Here is a 17302-nt window from a genome sequence, read left to right as displayed (position 1 = left end):
TGGCGCTGCACTGTTGTAGGGTGCTGGGAATTGAGCCTGGGTCCACCAGAAGAGTAGCCAGTGTTGTTAACTGATAAGTGGTTGCTCTATCCCCTGTTCTCTGATGTTTTAGTTTTGAACTCTATTGGACACATTTGTTTCATTCCTATCTTTGGGTCTGTGTAGAATGTTACCTAGTAGTTGGCACACAGAAGTGCTAAAATATTCACCAATGTCATTGATTTCAAGCACTCTATCTGTGGTGACATTGTTATGGATATGCCATGGCTATATTTACCTAGTTTTGATTAAAAAACAACAAAAAAAAGCTATAGCTCTGTGAAGTTTTGGTGCTAGCCCATGGGATATGCTAGGGTGTGTTCCAGACTAACCTCAGGTGAGCCATTTTGTGGTTTGAAGAGCTATACCTTGTGCATCCACTGACACCCAGCTTATACCTTCTGCCTGTATCCAGGTCTCTCCAAGTATTATGGCCACGTGCTCTTCTTTGCTCCCTCCCTATGTCTTTACTGTCAGGAACATGTTAAACTGTCTGTTGAGCAAGTAGCCTCTTTCTCAGGCTCGCACAGCTTTTCAGCACTGTCTCAGAAGGCAAGAGCTTTTGTACCTCTCCAGCGAGGGAGGAAATGTGCGGGCACTTCCAGTCAGGTAGAAGCAGTCCCCAAAATGTATCTTTAAGAGAAAAAATAGCTTTCAATCAGAAACACAGCCCTGTGTGTTGTATTTAAAATTATGCTTTCTTGTGGACAATTTACATGCCAGTGATCAAAGCTTGCATCTGCTGCTAGCTTTGAATTTTGTGTTCTGCATGTTTTTCTGACTCTGTTTGTGTTTTGTAGGTAGCAGACTGTTCCTGGGATGAAACCATAAAGATCTATGACCCTGTTTGTCTCACGGTTCCTGGTTAAGACACGCTGCTCTAGTCAGAAAGAGATACTGACTGGCAGACTGCTTACTTAGCTAGCATCAGAGCACTAACTACTGAAAGGGAAAAATTAGGCCTTTACATGTACTGAGATTTCACAATTCTCAAACTTACATTTTGAGGCATCTGATAAAGACATTGTGTCATATTGTAGTCCTGGTACATAAACTATGTTTTCTGGAATCCTAAAGAATAATTGTTGTTATAATATATCTTGTAATGTCTATTAAAATGTTATCTCTATATTGTAAAATGACATAAAATATGGGAGGTTAGTAGATTACATGGACAGTAATATATTTTGTTATTAATTTGTCATTTTGGATGTACAATATAACCACTCCTGTTGATAAAAATCAAAATAAACCACATTTCTTGATCATATATCATTTATGACATGTCAATGAGGTTGCCTTTTTAGAATGTACTGTTTGTATGGATATGATTTTATATTTAATGTAGCTGCAGCTGATGGTCAAAAATGAATGCTAGCAGAGATGTAAGTTACTTGGAAGTCCCCTATTGAGTGCCACATTTGCCTGCATATATGCTCAGTGGCATTCTCTCAGGATTGCTGAGCTGTTAGCTGGACAGTGCTGGGAGCTGAGTTTGTTTTGAATGCCTTATATCCACATCTTTTTAGGTACTGGACCCAGGACTTCTCTCTGTTAGCTAAGCATGGTTTCACACATTTATAATGCCAGGCCTTGGGAAGCAGAGGCAGGAGGATTGCAAGTCTTGGGTCAGTCTGAGCTACCAAATGAAACCCTGTCCATCTCCTAGTGTAAATGAATAAATAAACTTGTTAATTTAAAAAATGCCTGTTGAGCCAAAAGCATTTGATCCTACAAAGGCTTCTAGTTATAGCCCTTTAAGGTGGCTTTAAATTATACTTTTTAAATATTTAATGAAATATTATAAATATTGACTGGGAAAGGTTAAAGTTGAAAAATTAGTAAAACAAAACATTTTGTATAGCACTTGTTTGTCAAATATGCTTTATGTAAATGGGAGAAATTATAGTTCTTAAGCTTTTGGGAATGTTAATTTTGTTAATACTTACTTTTAGTGTGAATGTATGTGTGTGTCAGGGCATCACAGGAATGTGGTCATCAGAGGACCGCTTTCAGGAGTTGGTTCTTAATCTTTGCCCTTTCACTGATGGAAGCCAGAGTTCCAGCTGGGTGGCAGGCACCTTTTCTCTCCGAGCCAGCTCAGAAGCCCTTAAGTTAGAAGATGGAAAGACATCCCATGTTCCTGGATTGGTAGAATTAATATTGTCAAGATGACCATCCTACCAAATGCAATTTACAGACTGAATGCAGTTCTACTCAACATCCCATGACATTCTTTACAGAAATAGAAACAAATCCTAAAGTTCATAGTGGGGCACAAAAGATCCCTGACCATCCAAGGTAGTCCTGAGCAAAAAGAACAGCCCTAAAGAGATTACCATACCAGGTTCTAAGCAATATCACAGAGCCATAGTAATGAAAACAGCCAGCTGTTGCAAAACCACATGTAGATCCTTAGACCCAAACATGAACACACATAACCACAGCCGTCTGTATTTAACAGATACTCCAAAAATACACACTGGAGGAAAGACAGCATCTTTAACAAATGATGCCAGGAAGACTGGATGGCCAAACTATTGAGAATTTTTGGAAAAAAAAATACTTGTAACAGAACAAAAATGAATTCAAGTACATATGTCCTACATGTTTATGTCTTATCCCAGAAAACACAAGATGAAGACAGCTGAAGACACAAAACAACCTAAGTTGAGAAGCAGAGTTTGAGACCAAGAGGAGCCAGAATGCATTCACAGAGTTCTGTAACTTGCCGCTGACTGGGCCAAAGGTTTGCTTCTAAGCTTTGCAGATTCATAGATGGAAAACATGGTCAGCTATGCAGCTCAGTGCCCGCGGTCTGAGGACTCAGACTGTCATCACCAGGCCTGGCATGTAGAACACATGAAGCATGTTTGTTAAGTGCGTGATTCAGAGAGGAACACTTGTTTTCTTGGATCCTGGTCAGCAACACTAGCTCCTTTTGAAGTGGACATTGTTTAACAAGAGGGCAGGGGTGAACAGGGAAACTCAGCTCTTCCTTACAGTTGTGACTGGAGTTTCGTTCAGCTTTTCCTTGTCTTATCCTCCACATGAACTAAGAGCATCTCAACAAAGTGTGTCTCGATAAAAAAATGGTCCATGGTGGATGCTCTGTATCAGCAGAGCCTGTAAAAGATTAACATTTACAATGAATGCAGTTCTTTTCCTCTTTGAATATGAGAGATTATTGTAACAAAGTAATAGACCTCAGGATTCAAAAACTACCAGTTTCCTCTCTTGGCTGAACTACTGATTCCTGTTACATTCTGGGAGAGGAACAGTCATTGTCTTCAGTTGTGTTTTCACTGAAGACCCTACAGGCTACAGCAGATGGTTCCAGATTCATGGTAATACTGGCTAAAGTCAGTGAATCTCAAGAACGAGGCGCGAATGGAGGAAGGGGTGTAGCAGGGGGGAAAATTGGAGGAGTGTGTAATCAGAATGTACATTACACGAAGTTATCCTATAACAAAATCAAAAGCTTTTTTAATGATTTTTGCCAAGTGTGGTGGTGCATGCCTATACTTTTAGCACTTTAGAGGCTGCAGCAAGAGGGCCACAGCCTGAACTGCAGTGAGTCTGAGGTACACTGGACTACAAAGTGAGAGCCTGTTTCAACAAACAAAACTCAAGAGCAGCAAAATGTCCCTAGCACCTCCTTTGGTCCATTTCTCCTGTGTCCCTGGATGTGAGAGATGTTTAGACTCTGACTTCCTGATATGAAGGGGTGTTGGCTTTGGAGCTTCTATTGGGAGATGAAAAGGAGACTGCTCGAAAAGCAACAGGTCATGTGTTTTGAACTCTTGGTAGCTTCTAGATGAAAAGTCCTTCCTGCGGGACATCAGCACAAATCTCCTGACCACCTGTTAGCATCCATCTTATCTGCCTTCCAGGCTGCCTGTCAACCTGCTGGGACAGGACAGTGTGACTGAGGCAGTGACCCTTCTTGCCATCAGGGAAGTGTGTAGCAGGTCCACATATGCAGGGTTTGTTGTTGTTGTTTTGTTTTTGCTTTTTGTTATTTATACATTTCTTTGTTGGTTGTTTTTGTTTTGTTGGTTTTTTGAGTTCTGGCTGTCCTGGAACTATGTAGACAAGGCTGGCCGCCAACTCAGAGAGGTGCACCTGCCTCTGCCTTCCCAGTGCCAGGACTAAAGGCCTGTGCCACCACATCCAGCTAGTATGCAGTCCATTTTAACCTCTATTACTTACTTCCTCAGTTTAATCTTTATTACTTTCTCTGCTTTCTAAACAAGGAAGCCAGGGTGTCAGGAGTCGCAGTACACAGCTGAATAAGCTGACTTGAAATCAGCATAGCTAACTCAAAACCTTTGCCCCTGCCACTTTGTGGGTCTCCCTTTTTGGCCACCAGGCCCATGGGGACAGAGGGAGCAGAGTTCAGAGAGCTGTGAATATGACACTAGGACTTCCAGAGAGACAGCCCCAGTGAGAGGGCTCTGCTTTATTATTTCAGGGTTGAGGTATATAAGGGTTTTTAGGGAATGGTGGGATTGATCCTAACATCGTACCTAATTATACCGTGGGAAGGGCTGAGCGGGACTTATGTGTGTTCAGGAAGCTCTGTATAGTGCAGGCCATCCTCCCGATGAGGTCAGGCACCTGTGCTTAGAGACACTCTCCAGACAGAGAAGGTCACTGGAGAGGGGCAAGCCCTGCTGAGAAAGGGGGTCCTCCATTTTGCACTGAGCTTGGGGAGCTACCCAGACATGTGGACCACTACCTTAATAGTAGGGTCTTCCAATACCACATTACAGTCTGACTAAAAGGATGAGTTGGCTTGCTAAAAAAAGAATCGAGATGTGAGCTCTGGCAACTAGATTCTGATCATTTCGAGAGAACTGACAAAATTGCATTTTTTTTTCAGCCCCCAAAGGGAAGAAGCTGCATCTGAGCCTGGGAGACCCCACAAAGCCCATTTTCTCTCTCGATGGGCAGAGCCCACATTGCCTTTGTCTTTCACGCTTCTCCAAACGTCTTGGCAGTGTTTTGGCTCTTCCACAGGTGAATCCTTAGTAATTTCTTCCCTAACATGTCTCTCCTTAGATGTGCCAATCTACTCAAGTTTTTTTTTTTTTTTCCAACTTCTGTGCTTATGAACTGAATACTGGCTGCCTCCTGCTTTCACGCACTGGAGCTCCCTCCCATGAGCCTGTGAACCCATTTTCTTTCAGCTAAAATCATCTTGCTAACTAAACCAGCAGCTCCCTCCAGCATGAGCACGGAAGAGTCAAGTTAAACATCAGTTTAGGTCAGCTAAGACCTACATAACAGCTTATAGCTCCTCCTCCACACTGCACAGGTCACTTAGTGTCCTGTCCCTTTACCCCTCAACCCAAGCGCCACTGTCCTAGATTCTCTGAGGAATTGCCACCAGTCTCTTGAGTAGCTGCTTTATTTCTAGTTTTGTACCTTCAGAGCCACCATCCTGTGTGCTGCTGCCAAAGACTGAGCCAACATATAACTGGAGTTTGCCAGTTTTGTTGTAAAAACCTCTCTCTGCTCGTAGGGTCACAGTTCCGTTTCCTAACCAGACAGCTCAATCTTTGTCCCTGCCTGTTGCGAGGTTACTCCAACAACACCAGATATTCACAAAAGCCCGAATCATGCAAGTTTTCCATTCTGTCTTTGCTCAAGCTAGTCTGTGTTCCTTAGGTTTCTGCCTTTGGCTTGCCAAGTTCTTACTCATCATTTTAAGTTATGTGAAATGACTAAAGAAGAAGATTGACAGCAAACTCTAAAATAGCAACCACACAGCAGAGCTAGTGGGGAGAGGACATAAAGAAAGGATAGACTTTCAAGGATGCATTAACCCCTGTTGGCTAATAGCCAGAATTTACTCTTTTATGTGTGTGTGAATGCATGTTCATGTGTGTGCAGGTGCACGTGTATGTACAGTGTATGTGCAAGCTAGAGGATAACCTCCACCTTGGTATTTTACAGAGTCTGTCAGTGGTCTGGAACTCAGTGATAAGGAAGGCTAAGTTAGTTGGCTGGTAAGGCCTGGACCTCATCCACCTGGGTGAATCTTGCCCTCCCCAGTGCTGAGATAACAAGTGTGTGCCATCATATCATATTTACATGGGTTCTGGGGACTAAACTCAGGTCTACATGATTGTGAGGCAAGCATTTCACTGACTGAGATATCGCCCCAGCCCCGGTATCCAGAATTTATAAAGAACTCTTAAAGATCAGTAGACAGGCTGGGGTGGTAGTCTTTCTCTTCCAGACATGTTTGGCTCCTAGCGCCGCTTTGAGACAACTGCCTGTAACTCCAGTCCTATGGGATACAGCACCTTTTTCTGACTTCTTCAAGCAACCAGATGGCACGGACACACGTGGCAGCAACACACACAGTTACACATAAATGAAGACAATCTTTTAAAAAAAATACTAGACAACACAAAAGTAGACAGGATACCAATGGAGAGTTCACAGAAGTCGCAAAGCAAATGTTTGCTATGTTTCAAAATGTTCTTCCTCGCTGATGGCAGAGAAATCCTAATTAAAGTGAGGTCGCCTCCCCTGGTTTCTGCATAATGCTTTGGCAAGCATTTACAGTACTGACACAATCTAGTGAATTAATCCAGTTAATTCGAGAGTGGAGAGCGTGGTTATACTTTGTCTTGGTAAGTGTGATCTAGCAGCAAATCATGGTCAGTTCTTCCACAACCCAGCAGTTACACTCCCAGGATTCTTAGTAGCTCAGTGGGAAAATGCCTGCCTCCCTCGGATTTGTGAGACCCTGAGTTAAGTTCCCAGTACAGGAAAGAAGAGGAGGGAATTTCTCCAGTCATTTAAGAAAAGAGTGACTGCGGGCTGCAGTTGCAGTTCAGTTGTGAAGTACTTACTAGCACCCATGAGAATATGGATCCAGGTAAAAAGTTGCATATGGTAGGCCATGCTTGTAATCTGACCCCTGGACAGGCAGAGAAAGGAGGCTTAATTGGCCTATCATCCTAGCCTAATTAATCTTCAAGCCCAGGTGCCAGAGAGAGACCCTGTATCAGAAACTGCAATAGAGGCTAAGGTCTCAGCACCCACATCAGGAGCTCACAACTTGCTAAAATTCCATCTTCAGCAGACCCCACACCTTCCCTCTTCTGGACTCCATAGACTGGTATGCACACACATACTGACATATGTACACATGTTAAGATTGTTAAAGATTAACCTTCAGTGTGTCTGCTTACAACATAAACTCATATTCTGACATGCGAAAATATGGTGCTGTTAGGGTATGTATTTGAGAGCCACATGCATTGTCTTGCTATATTGCAATTCCAGTAGTCAGGAATCAGAAATGGCTTGGCTGATTTGTTCAGCCTTAGGTTTCCTCATGACATTTGGATGAGCTGTCACATGTGGTCTCTATTACCGTGTGGACTCCCCATAGACCATGTGATGTGTCCATATGAGAGGGAGGGCATTAGACCTTCCTAGAAGTGCTAAAGAGAAAAGCCAAGACTGAAGCTTCCAGAGTGACATGCTTGTTTCTGCTATGTTGCATTGGTCACCAAGACTAACTTCAGTCCAGTGAAGAAGTCAGTAAGGATGTGAATAAGGAAACGGGAGCTCACTGGGAATGGGACTACCTTGAAAGTTAATTACCACAAAGTGTTTTAAAAACAAGCTTCATGAGCATCCAAATAAACGATCTCCCAATTTTCCTTTATAAAAAGGGTTTGTATATGAGTACGTGTGTAAAAGACTGAAGGACAGCCAGCTATGAGCAGTGTGTGATGTGGAAGCTGGTGAACACTGAGGACAGCCTTTGCTTGTTATTTATAGTTTGTTTTCTTTATATGTTCTACAACAAATGAGCATGTGCCACATTTACAATTAAAAAGGATAAAGTACGTTTAATTAGAACCATACTTCTTTCTCCTGAAAGCCATCTCTGCTCCTTGTCAAGCTGATGTAATTTCCTTCCTGGATGTTCTTTCTCTTGCTGCTCTTGTCTCTTCCTGGTGCTCCCTCACCCCCCCCCCCCATGGGTGCTTCCCCAGAGGCCAGCTGAGAGTAGTCATTCTTGAATCCTCCCCCAACTGACTACCTAGCATAAAATAGTTGCTCAGTACATTTGTTGAGTGAGTGAACTGAAAGATTGATTTTATGCCACTAATATTTATTGAGTAGCTATAAAGATAAAGAACGTGTGTCTAGACCTTTGGTAACTTGATTCCAATTGGTCAGATGGCTTTGTGACCTCAGATCTTCCTAAATATACTATGATATTTATCTTTTTCTTGACTTTCTTTAGGAACTTACCTAGTAACAACTTTTGTTAGAGATGGGTTAATTTGTTAGGTCCTACTAGGGAACTATATATAATACAGCAGAGAAAATCTGCTGTTTCATACCTCGTAGATCAGAAATACTAAGCCAAGTAGTCTTGCCTAAATGAGAAGGGTAAGGTAGCTGAGTCAGCCCCCAATCTTCCAACTAATGTTAGTATCAAAAATGGAAGTAATTATAATTGCTGGCAGAAATGAATCATTCAGAGCTAGGGCTGTAGGGGCTCTTCTTTATAACATTCTCTTATAATAGGATGGCTTGCAGCAGCGGCCCAGTTAATTGGAGTGGTCAGGAGAAACGGGAATCTCCTATTGAAAATCTTAGTTAAAAAAAAAGTTCACGTTCAGTCTTGATCCCTGTATATTTTGAATATACTCTTAAACTATACTCATAATTTGTATGACTACCTCAGCCTTTCCTAAACCCTTGTCAACCAGAGTCTCTTAAATAGCTAGTAGTGTGTAACCACAGCTTACAGTAATAAAACTGAAGCGTTCCCAGGGGAACCAAAGCCCAAGAGCTACTGGGGAACCGGAAACTTTGAAGCACAGTGCAGCTAGGGGTTATTCCTGCAAAGTCAGCTTTGCGGGGACCCATACTTACCTGAGTGCACACCTGTCAGGGACACAGCAGGTGGCTGTGCTGGGCGCTAGCCTAAGCCTGCCTATGGCTGAGATGGTGTGCTTTCTCACGAGAGCACCCACAATACAAAAGCTGGCCCACATGAGAAACTGCAGTGAACCTGGTTCTAATTCCTGTTCCAATTTCTTCCTCCTGCTGAGCTTATAATCCGTTTCTACATCTGTACCCCACGGTTGGGTGCATCATAGAAGTGGAAAACCATAAAGATAAAAGATTTCGAGGAAATGTACCCATGTGCCCAGGCAAGGAGATGTGGTGTTTAAAGGTTTGAAATTCCAGTCGTTAAGAGATGAGACCCCAGTGACTGAAAGGGACGTGACACAGAGACCAGAGACCTCAAATCCTTAGCTTCTCAGCGGAAGCTTGGACATCACTATAAATTTTAAATAGCATGGGAAAAAAAAAAAAAAAAAAAAAAAAACGACTGTAGCTGGCAATTACAGAAGCCAAGCTAGTGGCTCTGCGCTGCTGAGTTTTCTGAGGGTCAGAACGTAACTTGCCTGCAAGTGAATTCAGATCAAAGCCTCACTGGGGTGGGGGTGGAAGGACCTGGAGCGAGTGGGGGTGGGGGTAGTCACAAAAGGTAAAGTAGGGAGGAACACATGCGCACTTTTCACAATGGGGCAGAGGAGTGCTCTCTGGCGAGGGAAAGTGGTACCCACACAATCCTACTATCTGAAGCCGGTTCCCTGGAATTCAAAAACCGTTCTCCGGAACACCTGGACAGGGTGGAGTGTCTATGGTTCATCCTTGCGTCACACACCCTCTGCTTTCTCCCTTTCGTCATTTCAGCAGTCCATCTATCTCTACCTGGCCTCTGGGCTCCTTCCCCTCACGCTCCTTCACTGCTAGTACTATCAGCTTGCCCTCGGTTAGTGTCTGCTTTTGCCTATTTTATATCTTTGCCTAAATTAAGTGTGTCCCTCCATTCCCACGACCCGATGCCCAGACGCCATTCTCCATAAGGAAAGCTCCTGCAGCGCCACGCAGGATCTCAGGACCTTTTCTGGGAGGGGCGCAGAACCCAAGCTCACAGCCTGGCACCAGAAAAGGCCAACTTCGGGGCTCCAAAGCACTCCCCAGCAGCTGGTTCTTTTAAGGCCCTGGGATCTAATGTCAGGGGGCCCGCCGCCCTCCAGCACCGACGTGTCTCATTTCCCGTGCAGCGCTGAGAGAGACCGTGGGTGGAAAATCCGCTGCAACTCGCGGGCCACCGGGCTGGGGGCGCCGTCACTTGTTGCGACCAATGAACGGTGCTCAGTGCTGGAGCGTTGTTTCTAATACCGTCTTTAGCTGTGCAGGGGATCCCCCAGCACGCACCCCGCTGCTCTGCCACTGTGGGAAGGGAGGAGGTGCCGCGCCCGGAGAGCCGACCCCGGTGGGCGCTGGATGCCCCAGGGAAGCAGGCTCCACCCGCCCCGCGGCAGCCGCCTCAGCAGGTCCAGTCCGCACTCCGCAGAGCATCCTTCTGACCCAGGAACCACACGGGACACAGCTCATCAGGGATCCTCACCTACTTCCAAGTCGCGGTCTCTAGGATTCCCGCCACTCCTCTCACACCCGTCCCCCACCCCTGCCACTTTTCGGAGTCCCCCGCCCCCGCCTCCCGGCATCTGCGGGGCAGTCGCACGCGGAGCTGCTGAGCCGGGAGGACGCCCGGCTGGAGCTGCCCTCCGCAGCCCAGCCCGCACTCCCTGCCCTTCGCTTCGTCCCGCCGCCCGGCCCGCGCCCCCGCTGCCCTCGCTCTGCGCCTCCCCGCCGACCTCCTGCGAGTCTCGAGCTCCGCCACGGCGGGGTACGGCGGGGCCGGCGCGATGCGGCAGCTGTGCCGGGGCCGCGTGCTGGGCATCTCGGTGGCGATCGCGCACGGGGTCTTTTCTGGCTCCCTCAACATCCTGCTCAAGTTCCTCATCAGCCGCTACCAGTTCTCCTTCCTGACCCTGGTGCAGTGCCTGACCAGCTCCACCGCCGCGCTGAGCCTGGAGCTGCTGCGGCGCCTGGGGCTCATTGCCGTGCCCCCCTTCGGCCTGAGCCTAGCTCGCTCCTTCGCTGGGGTTGCCGTGCTCTCCACGCTGCAGTCCAGTCTCACTCTCTGGTCGCTGCGCGGCCTCAGCCTGCCCATGTACGTAGTCTTCAAGCGCTGCCTGCCCCTAGTCACCATGCTCATCGGTGTGCTGGTGCTCAAGAACGGCGCGCCCTCGCCCGGAGTGCTAGCGGCCGTGCTCATCACCACCTGCGGCGCCGCCCTGGCAGGTGAGCGGGACCCGCGTCAACCCTGGTCCACCCAACCCACCCGGTAGAGACCGCTGGGACCACTCGGTGCAACGCCCTCACTGCCAGATGGGGATACTGAGGCAGGGAGCTTTGAGTGGTCCTTGGGATCACAAAAGGGACTTTTCTTCTGAGACCCAGCGCAGCCTCTCTCAGCCTTCAAGCCTCCTCCATCAGCCCTGCCCCCCAGGTGTCCAGGCTTCCGCCACCCCACCCCCACCCCTTTCCTCCCCCACCCGGGTCTTTCTTGTTCAGCCCCTTCCTCAGGAGGGATGGAGAGTCGCCAGCGCAGAGAACTGGAGTCCAGCCCTGCACTGAGCCGGAAGGAAGGGGGCCGGGAACTTCCTCGGATCACGCGGGGTTGGGGAGCTGGAGAGACGGGAGTGAAGCCTGAGCAACCTGGGCTCAGTACCCGGGCCCTAGGCAAAAGGAACCGCCCCGGGGCTCAAGGGCAGGAGGGGCGGGGAGGACCCCCGGGGAATCCAGCTGCGGGCAGAGGGGAAACACTCTTTCCGGGGCCGTGCCCGCACTCGGTTGAGGCCGCTAGCTGGGGTTCCCTGTCCCTTCCGGTGCCCACGGGGCGGGAACCACCCTCCCAGGTGGCCTCCGTGCAGGCTTCAGGGACCCCAAGGAGCCTACCCAGAGAGCATCTGATCTCCCCCTGGCCTTCGCCCTGGCTAGAGGAAGACCGGGTACATTAGCTCGGCTTGACGGTCGCATTTTGACACAGAGATGGAGGCAAGGAGGGTTTCTGTTGGGCACTCGGAAAATTCGTGGGCAGAATTGGGATGCTAAGGGTTTTCCCCCCAAGGCGACATGCTTCCTGGAGTGGATACCCAACCCTGTGTCTTCTCTTTTTCTTTCCCGCGCTGGCTCTGCCGTCTTGGTGCGCTCAGGAGCTGGCGACCTGACGGGCGACCCCATTGGGTACGTAACGGGCGTGCTGGCTGTATTGGTGCACGCAGCCTACCTGGTGCTGATCCAGAAGGCGAGCGCGGACACGGAGCACGGGCCTCTCACCGCACAGTATGTGATCGCCGTCTCCGCCACCCCTCTGCTGGTCATCTGCTCTTTCGCCAGCACCGACTCCATCCACGCCTGGACCTTTCCAGGCTGGAAGGACCCGGCCATGGTTTCCATATTCGTGGCCTGTATCCTGATCGGCTGTGCCATGAACTTCACCACACTGCACTGTACCTACATCAACTCTGCTGTGACCACCAGCTTCGTGGGCGTGGTGAAGAGCATCGCCACTATCACGGTGGGCATGGTGGCGTTCAGCGACGTGGAGCCCACCTCTCTATTCATTGCTGGCGTTGTGGTGAACACCCTGGGCTCCATCATTTATTGTGTGGCCAAATTCTTGGAGACCAGAAGGCAAAGCAACTATGAAGATCTGGAATCGCAGGCAGAGGGAGAGGAGCGACAGCCAAGTGGGGACCAGTTGCCTTTCGTTATGGAGGAGCTGCCCGCCAAGAGCGGAAATAGCGAGCCAGAGAGTGCGGAGGGGGCAGGTGACTCCGTGCAGCAAGGTGGGCAAGAGTCAAGGGGCAGCATCAGAGGGATTTCACTGGCGGCTAGGAGTTCAAGAGCAGAAGGGCATTCTGATGAGGTGGGAAGGAGGTCCTTAAAGGACACTTACTTAGAAGTGTGGAGACTAGTTAGGGGAACTAAGTACATGAAGAAGGATTATTTGATGGAAAACGAGGCATTACCCAGTCCTTGAAAAAGACATGCATGTATGTACATATTACATACAGCCGTTTTATGTGGCAGAAATAACGTCTAAGGAAGGGCCTCCAGTTTTATTCTGAGGGGTGGGGGTTAGAGATGCAAGAGCTGAAAGGGACCGACAGAGACAAATTAGCACCTATTTATTATTTATTAATAATAGTGGGACTTTGCCTGAGGTGCCACAGAAAGAAGAGACCTGTGCAGGTGCTTAACCAAATCAAAAGCGACTTCAGCTTCAGACTCCTGGACATTCATTTTTTTTTTTGTCTTTATAATCATAACCAAATATCTGCATGTACCAAGAGTCCCTCAGCCACCCCTTCCAAAGATGGCTTGTAGTAATGATGGTATCACTTAGTAAGTTCAAAGGTCACATTCAGGGGCACATTTCTGATGACAGAACTAGTTTTTATTGCCTGTTAGGCAAAGAGTATATTGTTGAAATGACGTTTATAAATACACTGAATTGTTTACTCTTCGGGTCATCTGCAATATTGTGTTTACTCGTATTTTTCTTCCTTCTTTTTTAAAAAATGGGTATTCTATTATATATTGATAGGAAATGTTGAAGCTATTTTGAAGACATGGGTTCCTAGCTTTGATTATGAAGTCTAAAGTTTGTTCTTTGTAATTATATATGTTAAAGGCTGTTTGGGTCCCTTGCTTTATAATATTTATTACTGAATGCTATAACCTTTAAAAAACCCATTTTCCCATGTAATACTCTTTCGAGGAAATGCAGTGACTGGATTATATTTAGTGTTGACTGTAAAACAGCCAGAGGGAAACAGACCACCTTGGTCTGCACTGCACACCCCAAAACTCTGTTACAAAAAGAGCCACTGCTATATTCGCATTACGATATTTTTCTATCTTATATTTGTCAAAAAATAAAGTGTGAGTCTATCTGTAAAGAGATGAAGTGTTAAGTTTGTTTCAGTCACATTTATATTCTGTTGGAAGATGCTTCTCATGTATGGAATATAGTGGCTTTGTGCGTGCGCCAACACATTGGGAACTTTCTTTTTTCCCCCAGTGATGACTTTGAACTTTTGACCCTCCTGCTTTTCCTGTCCCAGTGCTGAGATTGCCAGCATGTAATGCCCAGTTTAATGTGATGCTGTGGACTGAACCCAGGGCTTGCTACATGTTAGGCAAACACTCTACCAACTGAGCTACACTCCCAGCTGCCACTGAGAACTTTCTAAATTACCTATGGCAATTGAATTTAAAATAACAAAACAAACAAACAAACAAACAACAACAAAGAATTTCCAGAGAAAAAAACTATAAAGAGATAAAATATCATCTCATATTGAAGAAGGAAAGCTTCCCACACTAGATGCCAATACAAATAGAAATTGAGAAAAGATAAACAAAAGGGTACAGAGAAGTCCCCTGACATGGAGGCTGCTCTTGTTAGCCAGCGTCTTCCTGAGCGGCTCAGATAGTGGCTTCTTACTTTTTTCTGTCATTTACAAACATCAAAACAACCTAAAAAGTGGGAGCAGAGGTTGACTTTAGCTCCTAAGTGGACTCCACAATCTGCAACTCAAATGGGATTGTGGTTATCATTAGTTCTGTGTTATTGTTTTTCTCAAGCAGTCAGTTGCTTCCAGGAGTGCCACCAAAATCCAAGGGCCTTCTACAGCAGAAGTTAGAAGTGGATGACCAGATATTACAATGGCTTTTTGAAAAATAAAATAAAAAGCACTAATTTTGCTATTAGCAGGCCAGAGGACCATGTCCTGTTACATCAATATCAAGCTGAGAAGTGGTGATGAGCAACAAGGTCGAAGGGAGCCTGGGATTTCTCTTTATCCCACCAGCAAAGAATAATTGCTTTTTACTGAACGAAATTCCCTTTTGGTCACAAATGTGGGTTTGCACATATTGCAAAAAGATGAACCCTTTCTTGCCAACAAACTTGATGAAACATTCTTTTAGAGTTCACTAGGAAAATAGACAGGGGTTATCAGGAATTCATGACTGTGGGGGTAGCTAGTCTCAAATCTGTGGTAAACTTAGGCCTGGCCCCTTTGAAGTCTTCAGGCAGAATTCCTTCCAGAATTCTTTTTTTAAAAAAGACTTATTTATTTTATGTAATGAGTACACTGTCTCCAGACACACCAGCAAATGGCATTAGATCTCATTATGAATGGTTGTGAGCCACCATGCTGGAAACTGAACTCAGGACCTCCGGAAAAACAGTGTTCTTAACCACTGAGCCATCTCTCCGGCCCCCTTCCAGGATTCTTAATGCACCTATATCTCAAAACTAACTGGAAGAGGCCTATCCCTGCCAGTTTCACTCAGTGTTTACTTTCGTAGTTTTAAATGTTAATTGTATATTTAAAATGGCCCCATGTCATCACTTAGACTGTTAGTTAATCAGGTGATTTGACCCTATAGTCTAATCAGGTTAGAGATTATGCTGGTAGGGTAAGAAAAGCCCCAAAAGATCAATAACAAAAGTTCTGCCACATTCTAGACAAACCTTGGAAGTCTCTACTCACAGTCTCTCATGCAAAGAGCAGCCAGTACACAAGAGGAGACAGGTAGTGTAAGCCGAGGGGTGGAAACTGAGGAAGGTGAACATTCGAAAACAAAAATACCTAGCGTGATAGAGATGAAGAGTTCCTGGGACACATCACAGGACCACAAGTCAGTGCTGGGACTCATTTCCTGGTCCCCATCAGCTGGCAGGCCAGACCTGACTCCCAAGATCCCTCTGCTGTCTTCAGGTCCCAGGGCCACAGGGGGGATCCTGCCTCACACTGCTCTCTCACTCCCTCTAACCAGTCTCTGCAACACATCAAAGTGTCATGATGAGTTTCCTGCTGCTGGGCTCCCCCACTCTGAATGCTGTCTAGCGCTCAAACTAATGCTTGTGGCATAGGCCAATCAGAAGCCCTGGGGAAAGGATTGCCAGAGATGCACACAGGAGGTAGGTGCACATGTATGTGCTGAGTACAGCTGAGCAGGGACCTAACTCCCATAAGCGAGCAGTCCCTCCTGTCACAGGGCTGGATTCTCCAGGTCCTTCATAGCAAACGCTCAGGAAAAGACCGAGAAATTCACAAACCCTAATCTAACGGACAGAAGGGGTTTTTGTTTGACTGGGTTTTGTTTTTGTTTGTTTGTTGCATTTAAAAAATATTTGGGGATTGTTTTCTTACTTGGAGGGAGATCAAATTAATTAACTAATTAATTTGGGTTTTTGTTTTTCATGAGATGCTTTTCTCTAGCCAAGCTGGCACTGAGTTCTTATGAGGCTGAGGCTGGCCTTAAATGCCTTAACCACCACACGGGGTCTCACCTTAGATCTGTTTGCTTGCTTGTTGGTTGGATTATTTGAGTTCACGTTAAATTCACTGACTCTCCTTAGTTGAGTTTAGTCCTGCTGATGAGCCAGTCGGAGGAATTCTTCATTTCTTTTTCAGTCTGGGTGCTTTTGTTAACAGTGTTTAGCATTTCTTCTTCTTTAAAAATAAAAATCTTTCCTAGTTTCCAGGCTTCCTGTATCGATCCGTTCTTACACACTACTTGCTTTTAGCACAAGGGATCTTAACATAGTTATTTATAACTCCCTCTCAGATAGTCCTAAAACCCGTATCATACACCTCCAAATTCAATTCAGACCTTTGCTTTGTCTCTTTAGACTTGTTCTCTTGTCACTTTGCATGTCTATTGTTTGACTTTCTCTGAGGAGAAGTGAATAGATTCATCTCAGATAGGGTACCAACCATCTACCCAAGAAATGACTCCACCCAAGCCGTGGAGGATAGAATATGCGTGGCCCACGGAGTGGTGCTGTTAGGGGGTGTGGCCTTGTTGGAGTTGGAAGTGTGTCTTTGTGGGCTTTAAGACCCTCCTCCTAACTGCTTTCCTAGCAGCCTTCAGATGGAGAGGCTGAACTTTCAGTTTCTCCTGTGCCATGCCTGCCTGAGCGCTGCCATGTGCCTATCTTGATGATAACGGACAGAGCCTCTGAATCTGTAAGCCAGCCCCAATTAAATGTTGTCCCTATAAAAGTTGCTTTGCTCCTGGTGTCTGTTGGCAGCAGTAAAACCCTAACTAAGACACAAGTGTAGCTAATGAGGTTTGGGGGCTTCTTCCAGGGAGCAGGAATGAGGGCTTTCAGGAGCATGACTGACTCAAAGACAGTTGTATCTCCAAAGGTCCTCCCAGGATGCCTGATGACTCACAAAGCCCCTCCTTGGAGCGAGCCAGAGAGGGAGGAAGGGGGTGCTCTGCTCAGCCTGCACCTGTGCCTCACAAGAGTCTCCTCTCCCCTAGC

The 17302-nt window shown here is 46.5% G+C and overlaps 2 protein-coding genes across 4 annotated transcripts in view; both read left to right on the top strand.

The window, feature by feature from the left end:
• Positions 1–1744, top strand: part of Pex7 (peroxisomal biogenesis factor 7) — a 47585-nt gene extending 45841 nt beyond the window's left edge. For both annotated transcript variants that reach the window (NM_001161825.1, NM_008822.2), the window contains one exon: positions 840–1744. In NM_001161825.1, coding sequence (NP_001155297.1) covers positions 840–908 — 69 coding nt within the window. In that variant the 3' untranslated portion in view covers positions 909–1744. The remainder of the gene's footprint in view (positions 1–839) is intronic.
• Positions 1745–5199: 3455 nt separating this feature from the next.
• On the top strand, positions 5200–13917 carry Slc35d3 (solute carrier family 35, member D3). Of its 2 annotated transcripts, XM_006512916.4 has the most exons (3): positions 5200–11250; positions 11524–12006; positions 12165–12249. In XM_006512916.4, exons 1-2 carry the CDS (start codon positions 10812–10814, stop codon positions 11967–11969), a joined length of 885 nt encoding a protein of 294 aa, XP_006512979.1. In that variant the 5' UTR covers positions 5200–10811; the 3' UTR covers positions 11970–12006; positions 12165–12249. The 2 variants fall into 2 exon arrangements, with proteins under 2 accessions (XP_006512979.1, NP_083805.1); NM_029529.3 differs by lacking the exon at positions 11524–12006 and having other exon boundaries at positions 10375–11250; positions 12165–13917.
• The last annotated feature ends 3385 nt before the right edge of the window (positions 13918–17302 follow it).

The sequence above is a fragment of the Mus musculus genome, chromosome 10, assembly GCF_000001635.26.
Source record: "Mus musculus strain C57BL/6J chromosome 10, GRCm38.p6 C57BL/6J".
NCBI lineage: Eukaryota > Metazoa > Chordata > Mammalia > Rodentia > Muridae > Mus > Mus musculus.
The sequence above is the reverse complement of the archived record's forward strand: the minus strand, read 5'-3'. Positions and strand labels throughout refer to the sequence as shown.

Excerpts from the sequence above, each read along its gene's own strand:
- Slc35d3 (NM_029529.3), top strand. The coding sequence starts at position 10,812 with ATGCGGCAGCTGTGCCGGGGCCGCGTGCTGGGCATCTCGGTGGCGATC. Across the intron at positions 11,251-12,164 it reads CTGCGGCGCCGCCCTGGCAG|GAGCTGGCGACCTGACGGGC; the intron begins GTGAGCGGGACC and ends TGGTGCGCTCAG.